This window comes from Physella acuta, unplaced genomic scaffold (assembly GCF_028476545.2).
Source record: "Physella acuta isolate Inbredline_101_S28 unplaced genomic scaffold, ASM2847654v3 ptg000058l, whole genome shotgun sequence".
Lineage (NCBI taxonomy): Eukaryota > Metazoa > Mollusca > Gastropoda > Physidae > Physella > Physella acuta.
Genome location: NW_026731578.1, coordinates 604,141 through 627,516, shown reverse-complemented (window position 1 = coordinate 627,516; position 23,376 = coordinate 604,141). Strand labels below are relative to the sequence as shown.

Here is a 23,376-nt window from a genome sequence, read left to right as displayed (position 1 = left end):
AAAAAGTAGAAAATAAATTATAGACTACTATTTAAATAACTATGAAGAAAAGCGTGGGTGTCTTCCTTAACATTAGTAAAGGTATCCAATAGATACTAAAGTGACCCACGCTTTTCTTTATAGTTATTTAAATAGTAGTCTATAATTTATTTTCTACTTTTTAGTGCATTATTACATAAAAGCTTGTTATTAAAACGTTTTTTATGATTTTTTTTTCAGTACTTTACATGTTTTATTTACAATAGAGTTACATGACTAAAAACCATTGCGCGCCTACTGAACGTGATGGCGCGCCTACTGAACGTGATGGCGCGCCTACTGAAGGTGATGGCGCAGCTATTGAACGTGATGACGCGTGTGGTGTGGTTGGATAGACATGCCTATTGATTCGGTCCAAAATTTAATTAATTCATAAAAAATTATTTAGGCATCCAATGAAGTCAAATTTAATTTCAGATTGCATTGTCTTCATGTCTTGACCCACGTGCCAAATGTGAATCGTATCGGTCAAGTAGAAGTGTCCGAATTTTCACTCCAGCATTTCGATCTAGACAGACTGGCGACTGACGACAGAGGAAGCGAGTTAAATAAAAGCTTTTAAAAAAAACAAGTTAATTAAAAAAGTCTACTGACATTTATGCGCAATTTCCTTTTGTTATCTAAAAATAGCTCTGACGTATAAGGCTGGGGTGCGTTCAAGCTAGAAGAACGATCGGTTTGTAGGTGTTTATGTAATTTTAAAATTTGTGACCGAACGAGAGGATATTTTTGAAAACTTTCTTCGGCAATATTGTTCTAAATTATGGCAGGAATTGATTGGTACATGTTTCAAGTCGCTAAGTGGTCTGGTTGCCGAGATATGGGCAAAAAACTGAATTTTTTCGAGGTTTTTTGGCTTTTCCGGGAAATACATGAAAGAAACCCGGAATTTTTATAGCCTATGCTCATTCTCGTAACTTGCTTAACATAATTGCTTTTGGAACTAGTCATCGATATTGCTTCGTTGAGGAGGAGATACGACTTAAAGCCCGGACACACATTCATCCATACATTCATTCATTCATCCATCCATTCCCAGAAATGACGCGTTAATAAACGCAATTCTCCAGAATGGAAATTGCGCTAAAAATTCATAAAAAACGTTTTAATAACAAGCTTTTATGTAATGATGCAGTAAAAAGTAGAAAATAAATTATAGACTACTATTTAAATAACTATAAAGAAAAGCGTGGGTCACTTTAGTATCTATTGGATACCTTTACTAATGTTAAGGAAGACACCCACGCTTTTCTTTATAGTTATTTAAATAGTAGTCTATAATTTATTTTCTACTTTTTAGTGCATCATTACATAAAAGCTTGTTATTAAAACGTTTTTTATGAAATTTTTTTTCAGTACTTTACATGTTTTATTTACAATAGAGTTACATGACTAAAAACCATTGCGCGCCTACTGAACATCACGTTCAGTAGGCGCGCAATGGTTTTTGAACGCAGCCATTACGTGATGGCGCAGCTATTGAAGGTGATGACGCGTGTGGTGTGGTTGGCTAGACATGCCTACTAATTCGGTCCAAATTTTTATTAATTCATAAAAAATTAATTAGGCATCCAATTAAGTCAAATTTAGTTTCAGATTGCATTGTCTTCATGTCTTGACCCACGTGCCAACTGTGAATCGTATCGGTCAAGTAGAACTGTCCGAATTTTCATTCCAGCGTTTCTATCTAGACTTACGACTGACGACTGGCGACAGACAGAGGAAGTGAGTTAAATAAAAGCTTGTAAAAAAAAATCATAAAAAACGTTTTAATAACAAGCTTTTATGTAATAATGCACTAAAAAGTAGAAAATAAATTATAGACTACTTCTCGAATCCCTTGAAAACACGAGCGTTACTTCTGTGAGCTTAATGAAGAAATTATATTGTACGTAATTTGTTCTCTGCTTCCATCCATTGATGTTTCCAGCATCCCCCGATTTTTAGCGTTGAGGAGGAGATACGACTTAAAGCTGCGGACACACATCCATCCATCCATCCAGAAATAACGAATTAATAATCGCAATTGTCATTATGGAAATTGCGCTAAAAAGCGACGATAATGGTGTGATAAGTATTTTTTATTTATTTAAAACAATGCGATTGTTGAAATAAAATGTTATTAATCAGCTTCAAAATGCGCCATTTTATTTTTGTAAACGCCAACCTTATGTTATTCAGTTATTCTTAACATTTCACTTCATTGGTTGTTTTCTTTTTTAACGAAAAATAGTTGAAAATCTAGTCTTGCAGAGATTTAAAAACTACAACTTAAAAGACAAGCATTGTCACTTTTTGGTTTGAATTATACCTACAATTCCACAATGGTTTCGGTAGTTCATCATTTCCGAAGAATCATACGTCAAATCCAAAAATTCATTCGGATGTTCATCGAAAATACTAGTTGTACAAACACAAGCAGAGCATAGACTTCATTTCAATGTAGTCCATCAAAGCTTCTTCCTTCAGCGCAGGAAAGTAACGATTGTTTGTTTTTCTCTTTCAAATCTCATGTATTTCACCTGCAAAATTATCAACCACTTCGTAGTTTTCCAGAAATAGCAATGTTTGTCACTGCACCCCTTAACCTCCAACCCTTGATAAAATTTGGTTTCTTCCCCTGAAGTTGTAAACCTACTATTTTGTAACACTGATGTTAAATATAGCTGCTAGATAATGGCACTGCTATCATGTAAGCATTGTTGTTGAACAATACCAAAACTATTCAAATTATAGTGCCAAAACTTAACTCGGGGTTACGTTTATCTGACTTGAGAAATGTTGTATTGCAAGCGGACACAACCTCAAGTGTGTGTTTAAACTACCAGTTGCCAATCTCATCAAGTAATAAAAGCAGGAAAATGGAATTCTGTGGACCTTCATACAATAGTGTACCTAGAGTAGATGGGGGGCTGATGTTTCTAAGCGTATTCCCCTTCTTAGATCTGTCCAAGTCTATGGACAGATACTTTGTATTTGTTTTATTTTCCACTATTCAGTAATTCGTTCTAAATTAAATTAATACTAGATCCATTCATACATGCTTCGGCTAAAAATATTTGTGTTAAAACCAGATTACTAGTTTGCTACTAAATGACAGTTGTCTGCCTCTTCTTCGTAGCCAACAGTTCAAACTCTCCGGCGAGCTGATCTCTAGTAGTATTTAATCTTGTTACCTCCCCTTTTAAAATTGAATATAATTTTAAAATCCCGATTCAAGGATGGCGTACCCTGGTAAAAGTATGTCTTTTCTATATACATTATTATTCGTTCGGAGTGGGGGGTAGACGTGCTTCGCTCCCCCCCCCCCCCTTCCGAAGAGATGCCTGAAAGAAAGAGTGCACCCTCCCCATTACCCTTACCTAGATTCACAATGGTAGTGCTATGTAATTCTTTGCAGATTTTAAATGACTTTTTAAAACACAGAATATCTTGGACGTCACATCCTAGGGTAGTGGGTATGAGGTTTCTGAACGTGTGCTACATGGGGAGGGGGAATTGGCGTTAATGTATTGTGACTTCATGTAAACTGTTTGAATGAAAGCAATGAATTTCTTTAAATTTCATCTGGTGGGGGTGGGGCGTGGTAACTGCTTTTTGAAATACTTCCAACTAAACATTTTTTAATGCATTTTTCTATATCATTTTTCTTTTTATAAAATATTCTAAAGAGCATTTATTTGGAGGTAATTTTGACAAAATTACAAACAAAACAAAAATGATCGATTTGCGTATTTTTAAGCATTCATTTTTATATTAGGATTGTGGTTTTGAATAAAAAGGTTCTAGAAAATATACAAGATAATTTTACACATTAAAACAAATTGAGCCATTTCACCCACAACATCGCAGGCTATCCAACACAATCAAAACTATCTGGCCATTACAAGAGAACATGTAATGTTTGGACAATTCACACTTTATATTTTACCCTTTCGTCCGACTCATAGTCATCCTAATGCTTGTAACATTCTAAAATAATTTTATACAGCAATATCAGTTTGGTTTGACAAATTTCACAGAACATCTTTAACATATTTTTTCAAAGTTCTCAATCTGTCCGTTTTGATTTTATCCCAGATGGCTATGTCAGCAATGCCCAGAGATTTGATTTCTTCCTCGTCTTCATAAATATCCGGGTGAGAGGTTAGATATGAACCTTGACTTACCGAGCTGGCACGTTCTCCTGGATTTGTTTCTTCATGTGACTGACCAGTTTCCAAACTACTGGACATCTCCTCACTGGACAGTAAAGTGACCAAACTGCCTTGTCGTTTGATGTTCTCGTAATCATTTTGTGTGTTACGCCTGAGACCTGTCCGTCGAGCAACCGTTTGTTTATTGACCCAGTGCAGCGACACAAGTTTACTGTCCGTGGAAGCCAATGCTGCAACAGATTTGACCAGCGGTGAGTGCTGCTCACTGTTAAGACTTGTTGAAGATTTTGTCCTGAGTCGAGTTTGAGGGGGTTCATTTTTACTAGCTGGGTGTCGCAGTAGGGGCAGTTGTAGAGTGAAGCCAGACATCTCTGGTGAACTTTCAGGGTCAGACACATAGCTTAAAGGGAGAGAAAAAATGCCACCACAGTTGGTTCCCACCACTAAAACATCTTGAGATATAAGCAAGCTGGTCGCTGTCAACTTCTCCAGTTCTTGAAATGGTTTGGAGGGGATGGGTGGAGGGCTTGTTTTTCTTGGTAAACTTCTAACCACTCGTGATGGAGGAACAGGGGGGCCCACAGAATCAGCTCGTGATGGAGGAACAGGGGGGCCCACCGAGTCAGCTCGTGATGGAGGAACAGGGGGGCCCACCGAGTCAGCTCGTGATGGAGGAACAGAGGGGCCCACAGAGTCAGCTCGTGATGGAGGAACAGGGGGGCCCACAGAATCAGCTCGTGATGGAGGAACAGGGGGGCCCACCGAGTCAGCTCGTGATGGAGGAACAGGGGGGCCTTCAGAGTCAGCTCGTGATGGAGGAACAGGGGGGCCTTCAGAGTCAGCTTGACTTGAGCTAGTCACTGCTGGTTTAGGAGTAGTCTGAGCATTTTCTGGTGGTGCTGATAAGCCTTTGTGGTGAGTTACTATGGAAATGTTTTCACTACTGACTTCTGATTGTTTTTCTTTAACCTGTGACAGGTGTCTGTGAAAATTGTTGGCCGCACTTTCTGATCCAACCCTTCCAGAGTCCAAGAACTGCATCGGGTTGTTTGTGCACACCTCATCAAGCTTCACAGTATCCCGGAAAGAGTTCCAGGTAATTGAGAAATTGAGGACAACCTTTTTAGTGTTGACATCTACCTTGACAAGACAGGAAGTTTCTTCCAGACTGCACCAAAGAGCTTCAGACTCCGCAACCATAGACTCTATTGGCTCATAGATGTGCAGGCACAGAGCTTTTTGTAAGCACAGCATACCAGTCTGGGAAATTTTTGGTGTGTATATTCCCTTGTCATTAGATTCATGCATCACGGAGAGGAAATAAATCTTCATACCACAAGCAACGGTTATTAAGTTAGCATCAACAGAACAAATGCTTGATATGGGAACGTTGTTGTTTAGCTCCAGTGTGGTGATGGCTGGGACTGGAGATTTCTTATGTGGGTTGTAGTACACCACAACACTGCCATTTGACAGCCCAACTAGCACGAAGATGGCATCCTGGACAGAAGTTTCAAGAGAGATAACTCTAAATACAAAAGATGATTAATACTCAAGAAAAATAACTCTAAATACAAAAGATAAGTATTCAAGAAAGATAACTCTAAATACAAAACCTGATTACTTATCATAATAAATCAATGACAGACTTTTTTTCTATCCTATTTTCAAGTTCTACTAATACTAAACTATTTAAATTTAACATCACTTTTTATCTTATGAATAAGATATGTACTTTTATTTTTATCGAAGTAATTTACTTGGATGTACCTGTATGTCTTGTAACTTGTGGGTTAGAATTTTTAGAGGCTCCACCTGAAAATGGTTACCTTGACCCACTTCTATTTTGCTTCTGTTTCCTCTGGCTATTATTTCTAAATAATTCAGTTCCTGTTTGATTCAATAGTTTTCTTCATTTATATCAATTTTAGGGCGTTTAAAATTCTTAAGTCTAGCATTCATTTCTATTCTTTATGAAATTCTAAAAATATAAACATTTTAATTAAAATTTTACTTAAGTTATAATCCAAGTATAATTTTTTTCAAATATTACTCAAAAAACCTCAATATTGATTATTTGTTGAGTTTACAAACCTGACAAGCTAGCCAGATTTTTGAACCCACTTTTTGCATGGAGATGACCTTTTTGCCAGGCGCCTGGCACCTGTAGACACTGTAACAGGATGACTCAACATCGTACACACTAAACATCCGCAGCTCCGGGGGCCCACACTCACATATCCACACACCCCACCTGCCTGAGGTCTGCGGATAAAAAGTTATCCAGAGTTTCATTCTGTTATACACAAATAAATGAGTTAACAATTAAGTTACAATATCTTATTTTTTTCTTCTAAAGTTTATGAGCCTCAAGAAAGTAAAACATAAAATTAAGACTATCAAAAATTATAAAACTTCAATAGTAAACAATGCAGTATTTTTAAACGTTGCCCTGAATTTTAAAAGAAAGTCAACAAACCTCACAAGCATAGATACAAGTCTAGCCGACAAACCTCACAAGCATAGATACAAGTCTAGCCAACAAACCTCACAAGCATAGATACAAGTCTAGCCGACAGACCTCACAAGCATAGATACAAGTCTAGCCAACAGACCTCACAAGCATAGATACAAGTCTAGCCAACAAACCTCACAAGCATAGATACAAGTCTAGCCAACAAACCTCACAAGCATAGATACATGATATTTTCCAGTCTGGTCCCTTAGAGTCCAACCACAGATTATCATGCAGAAGTAAAAATTGATCAGCCTTCATCTGTTTCATAATTTCTTCAGAAGTTGGGCGGCTCTCAGCAGACAGGTTCCAGCAATCAGGCATTAAATTCTCCAGGTAGGGGAAGTTACACTTGATCTCATAGTCCTACAATGTAGAAAAATTGATTATAGTTTGATTGTACTAAAAATTAATAAGTTACACTAGTACTTTTATTTATCAGCACTATAAAAAATTCAAAACTTTTTTTTAGAAATCAAACAATATATATTATTTTGTTGCATTTTAACAATTTTCTTTTCTACTTAGAGTAGTTATAAGACATTATGTCAGATGTTATTAGTATAATTTAGAGACTGGAAACATTACAAAATTGTAAACATTTCATTGTATTTAACTGTTGAATAAAGATAATTATTTCCAAAATGGACATACTCTGATGTGAGCTGGCCTTGTGTGTTTGCTAATTTTAGACAGCATTGGAGATTCTTTGCCCACTGGTGTCACACCTGTTAGCACCTCCAGCATCACAATACCAAAGGAATAAATGTCCACCTGTTACCAAAATAAAATGTTATTAAAATATAAATGTCCACCTGTTACCAAAATAAAATGTTATTAAAATATAAATGTCCACCTGTTATTAAAATATAAATGTCCACCTGTTATTAAAATATAAATGTCCACCTGTTATCATAATATAAATGTCCACCTGTTACCAAAATAAAAATGTCCACCTGTTACCAAAATAAAATGTCCACCTGTTACCAAAATATAAATGTCCACCTGTTATCAAAATATAAATGTCCACCTGTTACCAAAATATAAAATGTCCACCTGTTACCAAAATATAAAATGTCCAACTGTTATCAGAACCAAAACATTGTTTATAAAACTTTAGCATGTCAAACAGCTGAACTGATGGTATTAATAACATGCATATAGGGATTAAATTGTTACAATTGTAGGTAAATGACACACTTTTAAAAATCTACCCCCCCTATAATTACAAAAAGTCAGACCCCCCCTCGCTAAATTGAAATAGCTATTTATTGTTTTTGAAACAACCGTTTCTCTCAAGTGTAGAACTGAACTAGGTGACCTGCCTTGGATGTGTAGGCCAGCCGGTCCATGACCTCTGGAGCCATGTAGCCTGGGGTACCAAACAGGCCGCTCAGACCTTGGAGTGTTGAAAACTTGGAGATGCCATAATCCGAGAGCTTGACATTGATTGGTGCATCCACATCCAGTGACATGACCAGGATGTTGTCGGGCTTCAGGTCGCGGTAGATGATGTTGCAGCTGTGCAGGTAGGACAGACCAGAACATACCTGGTGGTGCAGTAGGAAAATTATGGTGTGTAAAAGGTTTTGTTTTTTTAAGAGCGTTTTGGTTTTTTTATATCCTGATACACTGAAAATATGAGCTGTAAAATTTAAGAACAACCAATATTTGAACAAAAATCAATTAAATATTAGCTACTTATAATCTGTTATAGGTTACTTGGTTAATAAAAGCTATAATAAATAGAATCAAACCAATATTTTCAATAAAAATAAATTAAATATAAGCTGAAGAAATCCTTACTTGGAGCAGTATCTTGTATGTTAAGTCTTTACCAAATACTGTCTGAGAGATAATTTTGTGTGTGGAGTCTAGGACCTGGGTTTCTTTTAGTTTGGATCTCAGACTGCCCATAGGTGCCAGTTCCATGACTAGCAGCAGCTGCGGCCTGACACAGACACCTACAAATGCCACGATGCATTTATGTTTCAGTTTGCTCAGCACGCTTACCTCTCTTCTCACATCAGAAAATGCTAGGCTGATCTGAAACATGTAAATACAACAATCAATTTTTGCTGATCTAAGCCTTGCGGATACAACAGATCAATTTTTGTTGATCTGAAACATGTAAAGAGCTGAAAATTTACTGATCTTAAATATGTAAATAGAACTTGGGACAAAAAATATAGTTCAGGAACAGTAATACACTTGGTTTGCAGTGATTACCTTTCTTTGTTCAGTTTCCATTTGGTCTTTTTCTTGCCTTGAGAATTCTTTGCCATTTTCGAAGCATGCGACATTAGGATATATGGAGTCATCAAACATATCCTCTAGGGGTTCCATTGATGGTCTGTGAAATACTTTGATGGCCACTTGCTCACCTTTATGGGTACCCTAAAATAAAAGACTGAATTAATGACCACTACTATTCTATAGATATAAATTGCTGACATTAAATTGACAAATGACCACTTGACACTACCACATAAGTAAAACAACACTAAGGATGAAATCAAATGAGCAAACAACATTTTTTTTACCTTCTGTACTGCCCCAGCCATGCCATGTCCAAGTTTTGTGTCAGATAAGATCAAATTTTCAGATGAAATCCTAAACTCTTGTGGCAGTTCCAGGAAAAGGAACTCAGGTACCAGCTGTTCCAGGGATGAAGGTCCTTTAAGGCAAGTCACATGTTCCTTCCATAGCACCATCTACATATCCCGTATAAAATATTTTAAAATAGTTTAATTACAAATTTAGGTACATTTAATTTAATTACAAGACTGAAAAGCTAAAGAAAATGTTGCACCTGTGCACAGTCCCTGACAGAAAAATGGAGCTGTTGTGTGGAGATGAAGCCAGAAAATGGTTGAACATCCTGGTAACAGTGCGGGCATAGAGCATAGGGCTTCATCTCTGCTTCTGTGGGATCTCTGAACTCTGCACAGGTTGGGTACAAGGTCAGTGTAAAGTTCAAGGTCTTATTACAATTAAATATTTATTTGGATTGCTAGGTGAGGTTTAACAAAGTCAGCAGAAATCTTTGCTAAGGCCAGATGTGAAGTGACAGCTAATATAACAAATAAGTCAAATCCAATTTTCCTGTGACCTACACAGTATAGTCACAGTCCTTTTTTTACTGTGTTTTTTATAACTATTTTTTTTATTGTAAAATATAAATATTAATGGATGATTAGGAGATTCTGTACAAGAAAAGACAAGTAACAAGAACCACATCTCAATTATCAAAGAAAGCTAACTCCTACTTGGATAAAAGAGCTCCAAAATCTCCTCCAACTCATCCTGTACAATCCCAATGACTGCAAGTTTCTTGAGGTTTGCCTCATGGCTGCCTAGCTGGCTGCTCCCTGTTGTTTGAACTATGACTAGGATGGCAAGTTCTGAGCTTTCATCACTAAAACATATATTGTGCCATTTTTACACACACAGTATACCACAGACAATTTAAACTATCAGTTTTTCACCCTCTAAAATTAATTTGAAACCATTACATTTTTTGTGGCAGTATTAATATGTTGTGACAGGATAAAAATGTGAATGTTACAGTATAAGGTCCAAACTAGAGAAGTGCAGCAACTAAAACCAACCTGGACTCTGCTTGACACTCCACCTCTTCCACTACGACATAACCCTGATCATGGCTGATCATAATCCCAGTCTTCCAGTACTGTATGTTTTTGTTTAAAATATGAAGACCCTTCAAACTGTGAGAAATTCATGACAAATTTTTAAGATAAGAAGACCCTTCAAATTGAGGAATGTGTGAAAAAATGTTAATAGACCTGTTTAACATACCTAATGAAAAAAAAAAAAACACTTCCAATCATGTTAAGTTATCCAGGTACAAAGCATTTCTTATACAGAATTCAGCCTATTGGTAACTACTTGCTGATGTTGACAACAGGACACCCAAGAATGCTGTATTATAAGATAAAAATAGTAAAGTGACCTGTGACCTCACCTTGTCCTGGTGCCAATCTTAAAGGAGGTCATCCTGTTTTCAAGTGACCCACTTAAGCGGGGTCTGTGGTCCCCCACATTCCATTCTGAGGTTGAGAATCGTTCAAAGGCAGCAATGAGTTGAGAGATCACATGACTCCACAGTGGTGTTGGGATAGCGGACATCCTGTAAAGGCGGATGGCTCTACAGCCCCCAACATGGGGGTCTAGTTGGATCTGAGGGGGTTGGCTTGGTAACAGAGACGGCACAATTATGCTGAAAAATGTAAAAAGGTACAATTTCAAACCAGCTAATAGTGCACATTTTAGTTGAATGGAAAAATGGATTACATTGATTTCAAAACCAATTTTATATGATGAAATTCATAAAATACATATTAATTTTAAAAATCTGAAGTTTTAAACAGATAAACAGTTTTTCAGAACAGAAATAACAGAAATAAACAAAACAAAACAGATCAACAACTATATAACATTGCCTATAGTACTAATGTGTAAATAAAATATCCCTACATTTCATTTTTTTTGTTGTCTATAATTCGAACACCAATGTTAAAAGCTTCCAGGAGATGAAGAAAGGCTGTGAAATATTGCTCAGGTAAATGGTCCCTCAACGTTTGTCTCACGTCTGCAATAGTCAACTGCGCCTGGGTGTATTTTCCCTTTGATAATGACTGAACCGTTTGGGAAAGTGGAAGAAAGGTGGAAAGATTAATGACCATCACTGATATTACATCTTAGTTCATCAAATGTTCATACAATAAATAGTGTTGTAGCTGATTAAATAAACTTCATAAATGTAAAAGTAATGTCTTAAGGTACTATACTTTGTAAATATAATTAGAAAATTACACTTAATAAAACTATACTTGATTAAATAGTGAGATACTGGTTTTTTGAAAAACATCCAAATATTCTGGGTAGGTAAGGTAGGTAGCCAGAGCAAAGATAAAATCCCAGTGTCCATGTCTTTAAAAGCACCTGGAACATACCTTTAAAAAAGTACTTAGAATGTTAAACAGCCAGGTAGGATTTAAGAACACATAGTTTGACAGCTCCCCTCTATAAATATTGTAGTTGAGCAGGGCACCAACTTGCAGCAAATATTCATGCACTGAAAGTGACAAATTTCAGTGAATAAAATAATAATCTTTCTATCAAAGGGTTTTAAAACAATTACATATAAAAATAAAATACTTAAAAAAAACTTTTTAAAAAACCACGTTTTTCTTGTGGACTAAAAAGTAGAAAATAAATTTTTCTTTCTACCCTAGGGGATCTACCAATGACTGCTCGTAGATTTTGTGCTTCCTCGAGCTGTGCAGGTTCTTGTGATGATTGTTCATACATTTGATGACAAAAAACGTGGGTATGTTCACCATCAAATTTCCAAAATTCGTGTGTTGTGTGCTTTTCGCTTTAATCATAAATCTGCCCGACCCACGTTTTTTGTCATCAAATTAAGTTTTTTTAAGTATTTTATTTTCTCCTTTTTATTCCGTTGCTACACATGAAAAACGTGGTTTTTAAAAAGTTTTTTATATAGTTTATTTTCTACTTTATCTAATGACTTGATTAGGTATGACTTGACTAAGTGTTTATAAATACACGGACTAAAAATCTTGAGCGACTGATACGCTTTAAACAGAGAAAGGGCGTAATTTAATTAAGCCTACATGCCGTGACCAGGATTCGAACCTGGGTTGTCGTGGCCACAACGCGAAGTACTAACCACTATACGATCACGGCCAGCGCGCTCACATCGATTGGGGCCGAAGTAACTGTGTCAATAGGCCTCCAGTCTTGTCGGTATGTTTAGAAATCATGTCCTCGATTTTATGGTCCTTGGGGCGTAATTTAATTAAGCTAATTTAGGTCTTTAATTGCTAGTTTTTATGATTGCATCTGAAATTGTTAGGCGAAAATAGTTTGCATTCCAAATTTCAGATCTCTAGAGCAATCAGAAGTGGTCTAATTTTCGATGTCAATTTTAACAACAAACATCCAAACAAACGCGAAGCTGAGTTAAGAAAAACTGGTTAAAAAATAAACATGATGAAATTCATGAAATGTTAGGAAAAAATCTATATATCTGGGCATAGGGTTTTCATTTTTACATTGCTACAACTAAGTCTCTACCCAACTCTACAGTATTGCCACGCAATCTATCCAGCCACTCTAAGTTAATCCTAACCACAACTTAACTGTAATGTCAGATTAAGCTTTGTTCTTATGTCCATTCTTAAACAAAAATCCAAAAATCCAATACTGATTTAGTATAAAATGAAAAATAAACAGAACAGACATATTAAGAAATTTCAATGGGAAATAAAAAATGTTCTCTTACTTTTCAAAATTTCATTTGGTTTAAGTTTAATACTTTAGAGTGTATGGTGTAAACAGATGAGAAAATACTACTACCTACTCTTTAAATGGAGATCTATTCCATCTTCTAAACTTTCTTTGCTACATCCCACAAGCCGTAAAAACTCATCTAAAGTACAAATATTGTGTTCACTCCTCAAATCTTTTGTTTTCCTGGCTATTTCTGTGAACACTAATGGTATCTGTCTCTCCTTCAGTGGATGTTCCCTTTCAAATGTTGCATCCCTCATATTGTCAGCTGCGTCATAAATTCCTTGACGCAGCGTCTCAACAGAATCCGCGCTGTCAATGATAACAGAAAAACATTTAGCCTTTATCCGTTCCTGCTTGACTTTCCTCTGTAGCTCCAGGTCCACATTGGCTGCGTCCATGGTACGTGACAGTAAGAAGACAATAATAATTTCTGGTCTCAGCACACAAGCCTGGGGAGAGATAAAAAATTATATATATATATATATATATACTTTTAGGCTAAAATAAAATAAAATTGTTTTAAATTCAAGAATAAATATATGATTAATATAGTTGTATTAAAATAATGTTTGCTCTTGGATTTTTAAAGCTTTCAATAAGATTGCTCTCCCTTTAATTTCATCCTTACCTGAATAGAAGAAATTCTTTCAGCCACTGAGTGCAGGTTGGTCCCACTGTTGACAACATCATGGATGATGATGTACAGGGAGTTCAGAGTTAGGAAGCAGGACTGGATAGCAGATGTATCGCTGGATTCTGGGAACTCCCAGATGTCAAAGGTCAAAGTTCTCTTAGGTCCCTGTATTATTCAGTAAAAATTTTCATAGTTATTCATCATTTTTATTTTCATTTACAGTGTTTACAATAATATTTTAAGGTGAAAAAGCATAAAACCTACTGGACCTAGAGTGGAGAATAACTTAGGACCTGGACTTAGCTGCAATTGGGTGATTGTCATTGTCTGAAATACAATGTCAGTTCATACATGTGCAATGGAAAATATACACTTTAAAAATTTCTAGTTTTACATTTTTACAGACTAGTCAGGAAAAATATTTAATAAGATTCTCACTGTATGGTTGATGCTGTCTGTTTCTTTGTTGTTGAGCAGTTTTTGTACAAGACAGTGACCACCTGTATTCTAGAGTAAAAGAAACGTCCATCTCTAAAACATCTGACACACATTAATTTACAGCGTTCTATTCTAAATCAGTTAAATTCTTTTATAAAATAGTTAATAAAACTTAGGTGTTTTAAAGCAAAAAATTTCTTAAAAGAAAAATGTTTAACTAAGTTGACTTATATTTACCTTACAGCCAAAAACTACAAGTTTCACATTTGAAAATGGAACACACTTTTTATACTTTCTTTCCAAATAAGCAATAATGTCTTGATTACTCTGGTCTTCTAAATTTAAGAAAAAAATAGGGTTATGAGTTGTTTTTTAGAACTAATAAAACATTATAAAATCACCTTTGTTCAATTATATCATTTTACAATAGTATTTAGGACATAATAACATGATTAAACATTTACCAAATGATTAGTTTTATCTTAAACAAACAGTTTATAAAAATTTAAATGTTTATTATTTATTTTAATTTTAACTTTTCAAAAAGTAAAAATAAATAAATTATAATTTTGATTTAGATCCAATAATATAACTAAAATTTAACAGTCTTGAAATATTAACTGGATTCAGTTAGAAAATAATGGTTAAAAAGTAATAAAATACAAATAGATTAAGTTATACCACAAGTAAAATGTTAAAAATACAAATAGATTAAGTTATACCATGAGTAAAATGTTTTAAAATACAAACTTGATTCAGTAACTAAGGCTTGCAGGTTCCTGTCTTTCATGACCAGACCATCTAACTTTAAGAGAGACAACTTCTTCAATAGCCCCAGTTCTTCAGGCAGACTCGTTAATTCAGGGTTACTTGGTGAGACATACAGAAAGCCAAGAATATTTGGAAAATTATAATTGGTTGAGATTATTTGTTATCACACATAAAAGTAAAGAATAGTTTTAAAATATAATGGCTTCTGATTATTTAACATTGTAGTATTATTAAAACCAGACTATGCTTAAAAATATTCCCATCAAATAAGGTACACTTGCATGCCAACAGTTTATTTAATTATTGTATTTTTACTAAAAATCCAGTACGGATAAATTCAGTTAAAGTCAACTTACAAACTTAAATCCAGTACGGATAAATTCACTAGCAGGCAAACACCCTCGGGCACCTCAGTTAAATTATTTGATGGCAACAATAATTCAATCAAATAGTTGGCCAGTTGAGATCCAGGAAACTGGAACGTTCTAGCTTGAGTCTTGTTTCTGTAATAAATTATTTGATAGCAACAATAAAGTCAATTAAATTGTTGGCCAGCTGAGATTCAGCTTCTGAAGTTGTATTTGACATAAGATATAACTGAATCAACTTACAAAGAAACCATCTTCTGAAATGGTGTTTGACATAAGATATAGTTAAACCAAGTTACAATGAAACCATCTTCTGTAGTGAAGTATGAATTAAGTTATAGTTAAACCAACTTACAAAGAAACCATCTTCTGTAGTGGTGTGTGAATTAAGTTATAGTTAAACCAACTTACAAAGAAACCATCTTCTGTAGTGGTGTGTGAATTAAGTTATAGTTAAACCAATTTACAAAGAAACCATCTTCTGTAGGTGTATCTGACTTCAGATATAACTGAATCAACTTACAAAGAGACCATCTTCTGGAGTGATGTTTGACTTTAGATATAACTGAATCAACTTACAAAGAGACCATCTTCTGGTGCGATGTTTGACTTCAGATTTAACTGAATCAACTTACAAAGAGACCATCTTCTGAAGTTGTGTGTGAATTAAGTTATAGCTAAACCAACTTACAAAGAGACCATCTTCTGTAGTTGTATCTGACTTCAGATATAACTGAATCAACTTACAAAGAGACCATCTTCTGAAGTTGTGTTTTCTGTGGCTTCAGCCCCAGCAAGTTGTTGCCCAACATGAGAGTGGTTAGATGACAACACCAAATGTGGGCCACAGGTGCAACTCGAATTTGGTTGTGAGATAAATCCAGGTAGTGGAGCTTACCTGAAAGGTAGAATAACAATCACAGTCAGTGAATAACTCTTTCTGGCTCCACAGTGCCAAAAAATGTCAAAGGGAATCTTATTCTGACAAAAACACAAAATGTCAGTGACTTACACATTCTGACAATACTCTCTCCAACTTCTGTCAACTGATTGTTGTTAAGTTTTAAAACTTTTAATGTCTGGCCCCAGAACTGGTCAGCGCTTGGTGTGAAAGCCTGCAACTGGTTGTGGGAAAGGTCAAGGTTCTCCTGCAGTAAAAATAAAATAAGAGTAGGCCCACATGATACAAGAGTGAATTCCCTTTACTCAACTAATGTCAACAAATCATTAACTTCTGCCATGTTTTAATCAATTAGTGAAGCCTAAATTTATGTTAAATTAAAATTAATAATGATTACATTTTATATTCAGCTTCATAAATGTACTGGAGTTAAAAAGTACAAACCATTCTGAGTTAAAAAGTACAAACCATTCTGAGTTAAAAAGTACAAACCATTCTGAGTTAAAAAGTACAAACCATTCTGAGTTTAAAAGTACAAACCATACTGAGTTAAAAAGTACAAACCATTCTGAGTTTAAAAGTACAAACCATACTGAGTTAAAAAGTACAAACCATTCTGAGTTAAAAAGTACAAACCATTCTGAGTTAAAAAGTACAAACCATTCTGCACTGCCAGGGTGAACAAGAGTGAATGATCTGATTGTGACTAGCAGTCAGAGTTTTCAGCAAGTGACAAGCTTGGATGCCAGAAGGAAGGGAGGTAATCTGGTTGTGACAAACATCAAGCTCCTTTAATTTTGTACACTTCCACTTTGTGCTAGATGAAACTGGACAAATGTATTTTAAAAAAGAATAGTTAAAGGTTATTAAAAAAATAGTATCTTTAAAAAATGTTTTTTTTATAATATATCTTTTTTCAAATATTTTCTACTATAGATGACTAGTAATATAATGGTGTGTCTATATAAAAAGTATGTAAACTTCTGTTCTAAAAGTGAAAAGAATGAGATAAAGTTTTAATGAACTTTTAATTAAGCTCAAGTTTTTAAAGGGGTAACTTGATATCACTATTTTTCTTTACATATTTAATAATATCTGAGATACACCTAGGGGTTAAGCAGAAAATAAGGCTAAAAATGAGAGAAACAGTGATTTAAATATGTATATATATATTAAAATGCACTCTGTTTTGTGTTTCTTGGTATAAATGAATGTGTTTTGTTTCCATGAGGAGTTATAAGTTCTCTATGCTTAATTTAGTCAATTAATAATTTTGTAATGGCAAAAAAAAAAGCATACTCTCGTCATCTCCCAAAGTTTTTAGAGAATTGTGGGCCAAGTTTAGGTATCTCAGGCAGGGCAGAGAAAATATTTCAGGTGAAATTGACTGTAGGTTGCACTTAGAGACATCTAGCGATGTTAAACTGAGAATAAAAAAGTTTGTTGTTAGCAAACACTTCAAAATTACTTGGTATACACTGAGCACCTAACTATATGCAGAAACTCTAAGCTCTTTTTGTTTGTTGATTTAATAAAAAAAACAAAATTAAAATTTTTTTAAAAGTTAAATTTAGAATGACCTGCTATCATTTAACACAGATCTATCAATGGGCGTAGCAATGTCCCTTAAAGGATTCTCCGATATATCTAATACAGTAAGACCTGGCAGGCCCCACAGAACACCATCTGGCAAATGAGAAATTCTGTTCTTTGATAAGTTGATTTCTATCTTCAGCTCAGGGTCATGCTCATCATTGACTTGGTCAGACAACTTTCTGAACCAATTGGGAAGAATTGCCTTGATGTTGTGGTCTATCATTTCAAACTGCGACAGAAATCTTATTGTAACAAACAGCAGACTACTGGACATTTATAAATCATAACAAACAGCAGACTACTGGACAATTATAAATCATAACAAACAGCAGACTACTGGACAATTATAAATTATAATAAACAGCACACTACTGGACAATTATAAATCATAACATATACAATAATCTTAAAAATATTCAAATTATGGTATAAAATTCTAAGTTTAAATCTTTTTTTTTTTGGCTGGTTTCAGTCTTTGAAATATGTGCAATAAAAGTCCTTCATTTCATTAGTATTTGATAATTACTCAGTGTGATCTGGCATGATTAGTGTCTCAATGGTTCCCTAAACAAAGTTGAACGTTAACAAAAAAAATTTTATTAGTTTAATTGTATGAACTGGATAATGTATAATTTGTATATTGGATTATGTGTAAGAAAATGCTATGGATAAATTTTAGTCTTTTATGATATTAGATTACTTTTTTTTAAAAATCTGTTAACTTTTTTCATCAGCACATTTAGACAAATCATAAAAAATTAACAACACACATTTCCAATAAAAAGTCTAGCATAGATATTCTTTTTTTTTTAAATCATATATACTTTGATTTACAATTAAATATCACTATGACTCAACAACTCCACTTGAAAGTTACATACTTTTAAAAGTCCTCTCAGATTAGAAATCTGAAATTTAGTTTGCACAAGAAGGGAGGTAAATTCTGGAAACTTCTCACACAACTCTTCAGTGATGGAGGCCTTTCTTTCAATTAAAAACCAAGCAACATTTAAATGGTTTCCTGAAAGACAATTTTAGATTTGATTTTAAAATATACATTGCGGGACATAGAGTCAAAATACTTAAATTTTTGAAAAGTTTACTAACGCCATGAAAAAAACAGTAACATTTTTAAAGATTTACTTACTTTCGCAGGCAGAATAAAGTGGATACATAAGCTCACAAGCTTTTAAAGTTGGAACATAATCTATGACATTGTTAAAGTCCATCTGCGGGGAAAACCATTTGTGTACAACATCCATGTTTCCCCCAGTGCAAGCAGCATACATGAGTTTGTAGATTGTAATATCATCTTTGATCAGATCTGAAGGAGCAAAGAGTACATGGTATATCATCTTTAATCAAATCTACAAAGTGTTCATGGTAATATCATCTTTAATCAAATCTACAAAGTGTTCATGGCATATCATCTTTAATCAAATCTACAAAGTGTTCGTGGTAATATCATCTTTAATCAAATCTACAAAGTGTATATGGTAATATGATCTTTAGCAAAATCTGTCAAATCATCTGTGACATATTAAAAATTACCTACCTAAATATGCCTACAATTTAAAAAATGCAACTGTGGTTTTATAAAAAAAATATCCTGAAGATTTACCTGGAAGCTTGTCAAGTAGAAAGTTCAGTATTTTGATATGACCATTTAGAGAGGCTAAATAGAGTTCACTGTCCTCATCCCAAGCAGGTTTGCTAACTGTGGCACCATTTGCCATCAACATTTCTACCAAATCTACGTGTCCATACAGGCAGGCCAGCTGAAGACATGTTTTCTGGAATGTATGAAATAAGTGTCTTAATGAGACATGTTTTCTAGAATGTATGAAATAAGTGTCTTTACGAGTTCATTTAAAATTGTCTAGGTTCAAAGGTTGGTGACCTGCAAGTCTTTAACTAGAAAATATAAGTTGCTTAAGGCATGTAATACCTGAGTTCACACCTAGCACTAACAACAGACAGGTGTTGTTTACAGAGATTAGAGACTTACCTGGCAACATGGCAATACATTTACACACTGGGCTAACCAATACTGATCTGGCCACATCCTAATTTGGCCATTTATTGCTCTAATCACACTTATCTGGCCACATCCTAATTTGGCCATTTATTGCTCTAATCACACTTATCTGGCCACATCCTAAGTTGGCCATTTATTGCTCTAATCACACTTATCTGGCCACATCCTAAGTTGGCCATTTATTGCTCTAATCACACTTATCTGGCCACATTCTAATTTGGCCATATAAAATCTTCTTTAAATGATTATTCTAGCTGATGTTAGATATTATTCCATAACAAGTCTTACCCCATCAAATTCTTTATTGATGTCAACAACTTGTAAATCAAGCAAATGACGAAGAGCTTGAGAAAATCCCAGCCTACAGATGCCAGTGAGGATTGCTGATGTTTGATCTAACAGAGACTTTAGCTCCTGCAGGCCAAATTCATCCCTACAGGTCAAGTGGTGAATCAGACTTTGTTGGTCAGCTTTGTTTAAAGATTCCAAAACCAGTTTGGTTCTTTCTTCCATTGAAGCTGAGAGGAAATCAAAGTTTAAAATAACCTATTAAATAGTTTTATAACACACCAGAATATATTTTACAGCACTCACTAAAGCGATACAATACTTCATTTTCTATACTACTCCAGACCAGAATACCATATTTAGTGTCCATATATCAAGTTCATGTTCAGTGTCCATACATCAGGTATAAAGAAATTTTCTTTGACTTAATGCACTATGTCCATATGTGGATATAAACTGACAAAGTGAAAATGTAAACTAAAAAAAACCCAATCAAATTTCCTTCTCAAGTGGTGTTTAATTTAGGCAGGTTGTTTTGGGGAAGGTTTCTTGTAATGAACTGTCAGTTTTGGTACAATACAGGGTTAATGAAACTGTCAGTCAAGAGACAAAAGCAATGTGAATGTTCCTTCAGTTAAAATGAATAACTTCTTTACTGTTGGCCCTCTGTAGATTGTGTTAATGTTATAGATCTACTGACACACTTTCATCACAAGAGACTGTCATTTGTTTATGTTTACTAGTGTCATCATTCATAGTGTGTCCTACAACCGTCAGTAACTTAATAATATGGCTTGCCCCCCCCCCCCCTTTATTTTAAAGAGTAGGACTACTAATTATAAACACATTTACATCCAGAATCTATAATCTATCTAGATCTATATCCTATGTCTCTATAAAAAGATTTTTTTTTCAAACTGATACACACTAAATGTGTAAATTTTATAAATTAATCTAAATTCTAGATCTAGATCTAGGTCATGACAAATAGTAGTCCACAAATAGCCTACACATGACAAACGTTTTGCCAACATTTAAATGACAACAATCCAACTTACCATTCAAGTAGACCTAAGTAAAGTAGGCCAACTACACAGTCGGAAAACAAATTTAAATCGACTACTCGTCACATACTCGTGTTAAACTCATGTTTGTATCGCGTGCGTCTGCTGAGATCCACTCCATTTGATAGTTTATGCTTGGATATTACTTCCTGCTTCTATAAATAAACATACTCTAGTAACTTTGTTTTCCTGATTCTTTTGTAAAATTCCCACGTGAGCTAAAATTGAAGAAACCTTATAGATCTGGATCTAGTTTTAGTTAGTGCCTCGACAGGAATAGACGGATACACAGGTCTTGCGTGTTACCTGCCTGTTGACAGGGCCTATTCTTGGAAATCACATACCGTTAACCTCGTTTTAGTTGCTGCAGGCTACTCCACTCTACCGAAAAGTAGTTTTACAGTAGCAAGATTGTGTTACGGTTAAACACGTTATGATAAATATGAATGAATGATTGTGGTGTTAGCACCAACTACACGTGTGGATCGCCTCAGAAGAATGTGTCTTACTCTTGTCTTGGGTCTTAGATTGAGCAGTGTACATGATACATGAATGAGTTAACCGAGCACCACGTGGTCACGTGCTTGTTGTATTGAAATCGGTATTCTTATTTCATTTTTCTCGGCCCATTCAGAGTTTCTTCCAGGCATCTCTTGAAACACTGAACCTGTTACAAGCCTAATATACTTTAATATAGTAAATATACGAACCCCGTGATCTGCCAGCTACATGTACATGTAGGTCTGTCTCATATTTCCACTGTAGGTCTGTCTCATATTTCCACTGTAGGTCTATCTCATATGTCCACTGTAGGCTGCCTCTTCTACTGTGTTATGTTTTTTAGCTTGTGAAAATTTTTCACACGTGTTGTATGATCGTTGTGTTTTTGTATAAGGATTTTTGTATTGTGTTGTGAATTGCCTACACATGTGACCAGAGTTTCTTCCAGGCATCTCCGACCCCCCCCCCCCACCCCCCAAAAGAAAATCTACCGCCCCTTCCCCCCCCCCCCCCCGAACGAAATGGAATTTACATAGAAAACATATACTTTTACCAGTGTCCGCCCCCCTCCCCCGAAAATATCAAGTGCTTCCCTCCCCCCCCCCCCCCCCGTAGAAAAAAGTCTGGAAGAAACACTGATCTCATTAGACTTTATACAGCATACGGTATGGTGACATTATTATTCAGGGACGAAGTATCCATTCAGTATGCCTCCCCCCGAACGAAATAGAATTTATACAGAAAATACATAGACCCATCGGTATATATATATATATATATATATATATATACATATATATATATAAAGTTTGAGGGGGGGTGTAAATCGAAAGTTTGTCGCCGGTTTATATACTGCTGGAAAAAATTTGAATCCCCCCCCCCCCCATGAGACGATCCTGGCTACGCTACTGGTCCACCCCGTCCACCCCCTTGATGATGCTCGTTAGCTGGTGCCATAATAAATTCAGCAGCTGACAAAAAGCATTGGAGCATCGGTTTTCCTAGGTAGTGTAGACGAAATGGACGTTAGGCACCTACTAGATCTAACACGTATCTGCAGCCAGGGGCGTAGCGAGTGGGGGGGGGGTGCGGACCGCACCGGGTGACACCATTTAGGGGGGTGACACCAAGGCAAAAAATAGCAAAATACATAGAGAAAAACTTGAGGGGGGTGCAAATCGAAAGTTTGAGGGGGGGGGGGGGTGCAGATCGAAAACTTGAGGGGGGGGGGGGGGGTGTGCAAATCGAAAGTTTGAGGGGGGGGGGTGCAAATCGAGAATTTGAAAGTTTGTCCCCGGCTAGGGTCGCTGCGCCTCTGGGGGGGGGGGGTGACACCATTAAGTGCCGCACCGGGTGACACCCGACCTCGCTACGCCACTGTCTGCAGCATTGGTTAAATGTATGAGAGCTATTAAAGTGAACCATTTAATTTGTTTCTCTCTACAAGTTCAGCCAGTATATCATATCTGCTGGTCGTGATATAACCTACCCAGCCATTATGTCTGTTAGACGTAACCTACCTGCTATAACCTACTCAGCCGTCTGCTAGACGTAACGAGCTATAACCTACCTAGGGCGTGACTCAAGTTATTTAATACCCCGGGCTTATATTAAGCAGTACAGTACTGGCACAGTGGCGTACGCCTGCAAGGGCGGTAACTTGGTGACAATAAACAGGTATCGATTCACACAAACAGGGGGCGGAGTGACTGAGGTACGTTTTA

The 23,376-nt window shown here is 35.6% G+C and overlaps 1 protein-coding gene across 1 annotated transcript; it reads right to left on the bottom strand.

The window, feature by feature from the left end:
• Nucleotides 1–3,763: 3,763 nt before the first annotated feature.
• Nucleotides 3,764–21,499, bottom strand: LOC131947962 (leucine-rich repeat serine/threonine-protein kinase 1). Its single transcript, XM_059309384.1, has 32 exons — nucleotides 21,146–21,499; nucleotides 20,088–20,317; nucleotides 19,383–19,554; nucleotides 18,909–19,085; nucleotides 18,643–18,782; nucleotides 17,746–17,990; nucleotides 17,465–17,589; nucleotides 16,826–16,992; nucleotides 16,277–16,412; nucleotides 16,012–16,162; nucleotides 15,253–15,399; nucleotides 14,876–14,994; nucleotides 14,363–14,460; nucleotides 14,126–14,194; nucleotides 13,952–14,014; nucleotides 13,682–13,852; nucleotides 13,121–13,502; nucleotides 11,688–11,809; nucleotides 11,209–11,369; nucleotides 10,697–10,951; nucleotides 10,323–10,439; nucleotides 9,981–10,129; nucleotides 9,524–9,654; nucleotides 9,255–9,425; nucleotides 8,941–9,108; nucleotides 8,518–8,757; nucleotides 8,037–8,261; nucleotides 7,366–7,485; nucleotides 6,880–7,077; nucleotides 6,291–6,461; nucleotides 5,967–6,086; nucleotides 3,764–5,696 (listed from the first exon to the last, which is right to left on the bottom strand). Exons 2-32 carry the CDS (start codon nucleotides 20,310–20,312, stop codon nucleotides 4,056–4,058), a joined length of 6,576 nt encoding a protein of 2,191 aa, XP_059165367.1. The 5' UTR covers nucleotides 20,313–20,317; nucleotides 21,146–21,499; the 3' UTR covers nucleotides 3,764–4,055.
• Nucleotides 21,500–23,376: the final 1,877 nt, after the last annotated feature.